The sequence below is a fragment of the Helianthus annuus genome, chromosome 13 (assembly GCF_002127325.2).
Source record: "Helianthus annuus cultivar XRQ/B chromosome 13, HanXRQr2.0-SUNRISE, whole genome shotgun sequence".
NCBI classification, from domain to species: Eukaryota; Viridiplantae; Streptophyta; class Magnoliopsida; order Asterales; family Asteraceae; genus Helianthus; species Helianthus annuus.
This window is the reverse complement of record NC_035445.2, coordinates 123,893,149-123,901,582: the sequence shown is the minus strand read 5'-3', so window position 1 is coordinate 123,901,582 and position 8,434 is coordinate 123,893,149. Positions and strand designations below refer to the sequence as shown.

At 36.2% G+C, this 8,434-nt stretch overlaps 2 protein-coding genes across 3 annotated transcripts; both read left to right on the top strand.

Moving 5' to 3' along the window:
• On the top strand, positions 1–1,119 carry LOC110901631. The gene is made up of 2 exons (XM_022148441.1): positions 1–334; positions 698–1,119. The coding sequence occupies exons 1-2, from the start codon at positions 1–3 to the stop codon at positions 1,117–1,119; spliced, it is 756 nt and encodes a 251-aa protein (XP_022004133.1).
• A 1,560-nt stretch (positions 1,120–2,679) lies between these two features.
• LOC110899233 lies at positions 2,680–7,290 on the top strand. 2 transcript variants are annotated; one of them, XR_002570030.2, is made up of 9 exons: positions 2,680–3,297; positions 3,865–4,033; positions 4,182–4,259; positions 5,262–5,622; positions 5,706–5,818; positions 5,930–6,094; positions 6,187–6,311; positions 6,401–6,868; positions 6,967–7,272. XR_002570030.2 is itself a non-coding variant. In XM_022146116.1 (9 exons), exons 1-9 carry the CDS (start codon positions 3,221–3,223, stop codon positions 7,124–7,126), a joined length of 1,341 nt encoding a protein of 446 aa, XP_022001808.1. In that variant the 5' UTR covers positions 2,680–3,220; the 3' UTR covers positions 7,127–7,290. The 2 variants fall into 2 exon arrangements, 1 of the variants encoding a protein (XP_022001808.1); XM_022146116.1 differs by having other exon boundaries at positions 6,776–6,868; positions 6,967–7,290.
• Positions 7,291–8,434: the final 1,144 nt, after the last annotated feature.

The following is an 8,434-nucleotide window of genomic DNA, read 5'->3' as shown; positions in this document are numbered from 1 at the left end:
ATGGTTGGGGAGTGGTTTAAGTTAGAGGTTTCTAATGTTGTTAGAATCCTTCGGGTTTTCCATGTTTGCTCGGGGCTGAAAATTAACTTAGACAAATCTAATATATATGGAATTGGAGTGGGTTGGGATGAGATTGGAGATATGGCTAAGGAGGTTGGGTGTAATCCGGATACTACGCCTTTCAAGTATCTCGGGCTGAAAGTTGGTGCTAATATGAACCGAATAAGTAACTGGCTTCCGGTTTATGAATTTTTCCGTGCTCGGCTCGCCAAATGGAAATCGAATCTTTTGTCCATAGGGGGAAGGGTGGTGATTATAAAGTCGGTATTGGAAAGTTTACCTATCTACTATTTTTCTCTCTATAAAGCTCCTAAAAAAGGTCATCTCGGATTTAGAATCTATGATTAAAAAATTCCTTTGGGGAGGATCCATTGAAGAAAAAAGGATGCACTGGGTAGCTTGGGATCGGGTCTCGTGCGGTAAGAAAGAAGGTGGTCTTGGTTTAAAAAAGCTCTCGGAAGTCAACACCTCCCTTCTTGTCAAGTGGGGATGGCGATACAAAACGGAACCTAATAACCTCTGGAGAAGAATCATTGATGCGTTGCATTTCACTAGAGTTGGCTGGGAATGTATTCCTTTAAAAAAAACGCTAAATGGTGTTTGGAGTAGCATAGCTAAATTGTTCATTAATATCAAGGTTGGGGATTCACCTCTTCGGAACTTTTTAAAGGAGAAATTGGTAATGGTCAGACTGTTACGTTTTGGCTCGACCCTTGGGTGTGCAACGAACCATTAAAAAACATGTTCCCTGATCTGTTTAAGCTGGAGAATAATAAAAAAGGTGTGGTCGCGGACCGTATTGTGAATTCTGGCAGTGGATGCATGTTTCAGTGGAGCTGGAGGGAGGCTGTCATTGAACCGGGGCTGGTTGCTGACTTCCAGCAACTTCAGTTGTTACTGGAGAACATTCAAGTCTCGGATGCTGCTGACCGTTGGTCTTGGAAGTCCGATGCGGCTGGGAAATTCTCGGTTAAGGCTGTCAGGCTTTTGATTCGGGCGGAAGTTGACATAAGTGATAGATATATCATGAATGGTGTAATTGGTCCCCTGCCAAGGTGAATATTCATTCGTGACGAATGGAGATGGAGAAAATTCCTACAAGAGTTGCTCTTAAAAACAGGAACGTGCATCTTGACGATTCAGCGTGTCCGTTGTGTGGATCGGATGAAGAGTCAGTAGATCATATTTTCATAGCGTGTCATGTGGCTTCGGTGGTTTGGAATGGCATAAGCTCGTGGTGTAAGACCCCCAATATTTTTGCCTTTTCTATTCGGGACCTTCTCGGCATCTACAAGGAGCTCAGGGTGTCGGATAAAAAGAAAGAAGCCGTTCAAGGTATCATAATGATAGCGTGCTGGAGCATTTGGCGGGCTAGGAACAATTTTGTTTTTGCTAACAAGTCGGTTAGGATTGATAATATTATTAGCGAGGTTAAGGCTTTGGGTTATTTTTGGTTTGCTAATAGGTCCAAGTATAAAGGTATAGAGTGGGGAGAATGAAGTTCTTTTGTAAATATGTAATTTTTGTAGTGGTGTAGTTTTGGTCGGCCCGGCTTGGGTCGGCTTTGGTGGTTAATGAAATATTACCTTTTAAAAAAATCACTTTTCATAATATAAAAAGCCTTTTCACAGAATTTGAGGAACGGATTGTGAATGCTTTAAAAGTTTAAATCATTAAAAGTGCATTTATAGTAGTATTTAATGGTAGTTTAGTTTACCATTAAATAGCTACACAGATTAATTTGATGTTTAAGATTAAGGCTTACACGGAAACGCATGTAGACTCTTTAATTGGGATACATTTAACTACGCATTTGGTTAGGTGGTAGAGGTTTTTGTCTTTTTAAGAAAAGACTAGAGTTCAAATCCTGATATTTGATGTAATTTAGGAGTATGAATAATGTACCCTTTGTCATTAAAAAAATACCCATTTTTATGAAATACAAATATAATGATTTTTTATCAAATATTAAAAATAAATACGAATTTCGTAAGAAATTGCTCCATGCAATATTTGTATCGATCAAAACGGTATCACCATCTAATCAACCAAACATGTTTAAATGATTCGGGCCGCATGTTTATACTTTTGATATTAAATGCGACTCAAACCAGAATCTTGTGATCACGTCACAGTCTGGTCTTCGTTCATTTTCTGTTTTTTCAGTTTTCGATCCGCCTTGGTTATTAACCCATATAGAAACATAAATTCCAATTACTTACAAAATAAGTCCACAAATATGCCACTAAGCTAAGCATATATATAAAAAATAGGTTTGGTAACTAGTCATGTTAAAATATTCTTAAGGTACACAAAATCTAGTAAATTAACTTAACTTTACCACAATTTCTAACAATAAATAGTAAAAAATTACAAAGTAAATTTAAAACAATTTAAGGAGGGAAACCTAATTCTTTTTAACATAAAAATATATATTTATATTGATAGAAAATAAGTAGATATTTTTTTAAACGACAATTGTAGGGGCCAAAGGACGGTGAGACAAGCTCTTAAACCCTGCTCAGGCCCAACTCAATGTTGGAATCTCAATATGTAACGTCGAACCTGAGACCTCCCAAGAAGAGAAACCTTATGAAAAACTCACTTGACCAACTGGGCTATACCATGTTAACGGAAAAAAAAATAGATGATAATGATTAATGATTCCCGTACCCATTCCCCCTTTCCAATCTTTCTATACTATTTTTATCTTTTCTTTTTGGACTAATTTCTGCTATCCACTCAACCACCACCCTATAAATTGCTATGAACTTATCACCATGAAACCCAAAGAAAGAAACCATCATTTCATCATCCTACCGCTCTGCAAACTCAAAACCCCACCGTTTTGATCCTTTCTCTCTCTATATGTATATCTATATAGAGTGAGAAAGATATAGAAACTGTGAACAACTCAACACCATCCATGGATCTTGAAAGAAACACTCTCATTTCTCACTACAATTTTTACAATCATACTTCTTTGATGTCTTTTGTTGCTTTTTCTGATTTGATGTCTGCATCATCATCTTCTTCATCTAACCCTTCTTCTAACCCCATCAAGACCCATTTTGCTGGTGAAAATTACAATTGAAAGTGATCATCTTTATCATCTTTTTGTTGTCAAGTTTTAAACTTTTTAATACTTGTTGAAGAAATTATGATGCTTGCTTCATTTTCTGGGGGTTTTTGTCACCAACAGATGGCATGTGCTAAGTTTCACTGGCCTCTTTTAAGGTATGTTTTTTTTGTAGTTTTTTACATTGGGTGTGTTATAATTTCAAGATTTTAGCAAATGGGTATCATTCTTTTTGTTAATTATGAAAATTATGATGAGGGTTTTGGTACTTATGTTGAATTTATTTTCTTTGGGTGTTGTTATTTCAAGATTTTGGCAAATGGGTGTCATTTTTTATGGCTAATTATGAAAATTATGATGAGGGTTTTGGTACTCATGTTGAATTTATTTTCTTTGGGTGTTGTTATTTCAAGATTTTGGCAAATGGGTGTCATTTTTTATGGCTAATTATGAAAATTATGATGAGGGTTTTGGTACTTGTATTAAATTTCCTTTAATTGGGTGTTACTATTTCAAGATTTTAGCAAATGGGTGTCAATCTTTTTGGTTAATTTTATAAATATCCAGATGAGTGTTTTGGTACTTATGTTGAATTTCTTTATCATTTGGGTGTTATTATTTCAAGATTTTAGCAAATGGGTATCAATCTTTTTGGTTAATCTTGCAAATTCAGATGAGGGTTTTGGTACTTATTAGTTAATATTGGGATAAATTGTCATTATCAGGTCTCGAGTTAACCGGAATGTTGATGAAAAGTTCAAGAACTTGACAGATTTCACCGCTTCTACCGCCATGATCAAGCACAAGAAGAGGAGTAGGTTAAGCTTATCACCCATGGCCGCAGCTGCTCCGGTCAAAACCGGCGATTTTTCATCTCCAAAATTCTACCAGGAGGTCTGAAACCTGAATTCATGTCTATTTTTGTCTCATTTGTATACCCTTTTATGTATTTCTGCAATTGGAGTCAACCAACCTTTAATGTTCTTGTTTTCTTCTGTGCATTTATTGAATAAATTTAACATTTTTATCATGAAAAATGTAGGCTTTAACTGCAGCCAGAGCAAATTTTACACAAGAAATATCTTTCCAGTCTAAAGACAAAGATATATCCCTTGCTAAGGTAACTTTCCATAAAGAACTTTACTTTATCTCAAATAATTGGCTAGAAGAAAAAGGCATATTACCATGAATAATAATATTATCTTTTAGTGGTCCCATGATTTTGTTCCTATTCTGTAAGTAGTTGAAGACACCATCATTCAATTAGGATAAAAATTCTTGACCATTTGCACAATTGTGTCGATACATCTGCGTCTTTTCGGCTCGATTATGATGAGGTTAATGTTGATGTTAATCTTGAATTTGTATGTTAAATTATTCAACTTTTGATAATTAGTATGTTAAATTAGCTCAATCATTTAAAATTTACTATTTTTTCTGGTACATGAACACTGCCTCTAACTAATTATTACCTAAAGTGCCGAACTTTTTAGTGATTAGTGACGTAATTGTTGTCGATGAATAGTAGTATTCTATTTGTTTTATGTTAAATGTTTGTAGTTCCTTTCAGGGTTTCTATTGTTATGGTATCTTTGCCTAACTAAAGATACCTTTTTTTGTATTTTTATAACTTATCATTTTGTATAGAAATTAAAGCCATTTGTTATCTTCTTTATTAGACATAAGAATGATCTGTAATCTAACCTTTCATGCCCTTTTTGGAGTCAAGTTGACTTTCCAAGTTTCATACTTAGTTTAAGTGAAGTGTAATAAAAAGTCAACTGTTCATTTTATAAGAGGAAATTCAATGTTCGATTATGAAAGTATTTTCTACTTGTTGCCCACTGCGTTATCAATTAATAAACGAAGCATGTCAAACGGGTCAAAAGTGGCCCGAAGTGTATTTTTAATGCATTCAATTTCTAACGTGTTTTATCCAATAAATCAGATTACATGTGTTATTGTATATTTCTTATTATCATCTTCAACACAAGTTGTTTTAGCTTCTTGAATACAATTTAGACACAAAAACCGCCAGTCACCCGTTTTGACCCGTTACTCAACGCCCATTTTCCCTTCTCTAATTTATTTCGTTTTGTCAAAATTGGAATGTTTTCTGCAGACTCTTTTGTATATTTCTGCTGAAGATGAAGCGTTTATTGCTTATAACCGTGAGATGGATGCGTATTCATTCCAAAACGAGCGCGAGGGTAGCAAGTCGTCATCCGACGGCCAAGATTTAGACGAAAAAGAGTCTATGCTTTTGGCGGGAAAGAAAATTGAAGATTGGTTGGCGGAACTCGATGCCATTGCAAAAGAAGTTGAGGTTGAACTGATGTCAAGAGACATCGGTTGCCATTTGACTGAAGTTTTAGAGGCAGTCAACAAAGTTCTGTTTGACTCGATGGGTTTCAAAAGGTCAAACATTGTGGATTCCAAATGTTCCTATTTGCATTCTGTTTTAAGTTCCAAATGTGGCAGTGGTAAACCGTCTTTCCTTTTTCGGCAAGTTTTGTACTTTAGTAAAGTATTTAAGACGTTTACCTGACAGTTATGTTTTCGACAGCAATTTTGCTTAGCATTATTTACATTGAGGTTTGTCGAAGACTTAATTTGACTATTGTTGGATCCTGTGTCGGGGAAGACTTTTTGATCTGGCCCGAAACAGGAAATCCCGAGGTAAGATGGTTTTACAGATTTTTAGAATGAATGGATAAATATATTTTGCTTAGATTATCATATATTTGAGGGTCAAATTATCGGTTAAAAGATGATTATTTTCTATAACAGGAGCTTTTTAAGGTAAATTCAGGGCACAGCTTATTCGGGATAGTCAACGGGCGGTGTGTCGAGGACCCAAAGTCAAAAGCATCGGATTTAAACAGCAGTTCACTTCTGGGACTCGACATTGCTTCAAACCGGGATATTATTGGGATTTATCTTGCTAATTTGATTGTAAGAAATTCAGCATAACCCTTAATCAGCATAAAAAAGCTTTGACTTTTTGACTTTTGACTTTTGACTTTCTTGATACTTTTTTTGATCAGAGGCTTCACTGGAAACGTGCTTCAAGAATGAATCGTGGGTTAATGTTGACGTCTCCACTTAGGCCTGTTCATGACGATAAGTCCGATGGTTCAAGCGTACCGTTGTTGCGGCCTCAAGATCTAAGGTAAACATAAAATGTATTAAATTAACAATATCCCTAGGTATCGCGCTACCGCTTTACTAATTATTTAGACGCCTCTCTTTTTCCTACAGGTTTCAGGATTGACATGAGAATTGACAGGAGATTTTTGTTAAACTGTGACCAATGCCCAATAATCCCCACTTTCTAATATTTAAAAAGAAAAAAAGATAAAATTTTTAATACACGATCCGCTGAAAACTTGCAAAGTGTCCATTCTTGAACTCATTTTAAATGTGCGGAATCAGTCCATGAATGGACATATAATGTCATGTTTCAAAAACTACCATATTTTACTGATATAATATTTACAACTCACTAGTCATATTTGGAATCTTTATATGGTCATGTATATTAGTGTCTTATCGTACATGATAAAAACTTAAACTTGAACGCTAAGTCGGTTGGTTTCTTGTGTTTGGCATGTTGCATCTGTTGTCATGCACTAGGCTGGCTATCATGGCGTCCGAGAAACTACTGATATTGCAGCCTCATAACTGGGCGCTAAGGAGAGATCATGGCATGATGTTATATTTCATGAGGTATGATGGTTTCACTTAGTGTTCTTTATACCCCCCCCCCCCCACACACACACACACATGCGCGCGGTTTTTTATCTTGTCTTTTTTGTTCATCGCAGGGAATATGGAGAGGCAGTTCAAGAACTAAGCATTTGCATGGCTTTTGCACCTGAAGAAGAAGCGGAAATCTTGGAACCTTTTGTGGAGAAGTTGCATTTGTTGAGGCTTGAATCGTCTTGGAAGTCATTGGGACACAAAGGCCGACTAACGGTTCCTTAAAAACACATGTCGTGTTGTTCCATTCAAGTTTTTAGCATTTGACATTAGCTAGGTGATCTTGTAGCTAGCTGGCTTCAGCCATGAATGTTGGATCATCTGATTTTCAAGAATCAGTAGTTATAATAGTAATGAGTATTGCACTCTAATTAGTGTTGTTTGCTGCATTTTTTTACTTGTTTTCATAAGACTGATAGAATTTTTTTTTTTTAGATTATAACCATGTATATGGGATAAGACTCACTCGTAGCGAACCTTGACATAATCAATGTTCAGTTCTCTGTAACAGAACTAGAATTGGATGTTGGTGAATTTGTTGTTTTGCAGATTGTAGATCAAAGGTTACTGAACATTCAATATGGGTTAATTAATTTAAAACGACTCCTAATTGTAAGAAGTGTAAGAAGGATTTATAGAGTGACAGGTGTTCAATAATTTAAAACCTAAACCCACTACACCATCACCCAAAACCTAAACCCCCACCCCACCTGGGAAACAAATGAGTTTGCTTGAAAGACTTGAATTTTTTTAAGGAACCGTATCAAACTCAGGCTTTCTGCTTCTACCCCTTTTTTTCGTATTTGTTTTATTCTAATTGTAACTCATATCGTAACATGGGGGGGGGGGGGGTATTTGCCCATATACCTAAGGTTGGGTTCATTTGGACTTTAATTAGAAGCACGTGGGTCATTGTAGGTTAAGTAATATTTTTAAAGGGGTCTAAATGGGTAAAATGAAAAATGAAAGAGTGGGTCATGATGGGGTATTAAAAAGAAAGAGAATAGGATGGGTCATTGTCCTTTTTAAAAGAATGATAATCGTTGCCGTCTTTTCATTAGCATCATTCAATATATATAATCACAATTGAGATCATATTATCTATTACTATTATCTATTATACCCCCGCAGTCAAAGCGAGAAGATGCCGAATGCTTAGACTGGATCTGAAGTCGTCCAACAGAACCTTGGGTAAACCTTTAGTGAAGATGTCGGCCACTTGAAAACGAGCTGGAATATGGAGAACTCGTATCGCCCCTCGTTGCACAAGATCACGAACAAAGTGAATGTTCAACTCAATATGCTTCGTGTGCGGTAATGCTGAACTGGATTTCCTGACAAGTAGACGACACTGATGTTGTCACAGTAGACTAGACTAGCAGTGGTCAAGGGTTTATGAAGTTCCAATAGCAGATTGCGAATCCAATAAAGCCCCGCGATATTCGGCTTCGACACTAGAGCAGGAAATAACAGCTTGGCGTTTAGAGGACCAAGAGAGAAGATTGGGGCCAAGATATACATACACAATAGCAA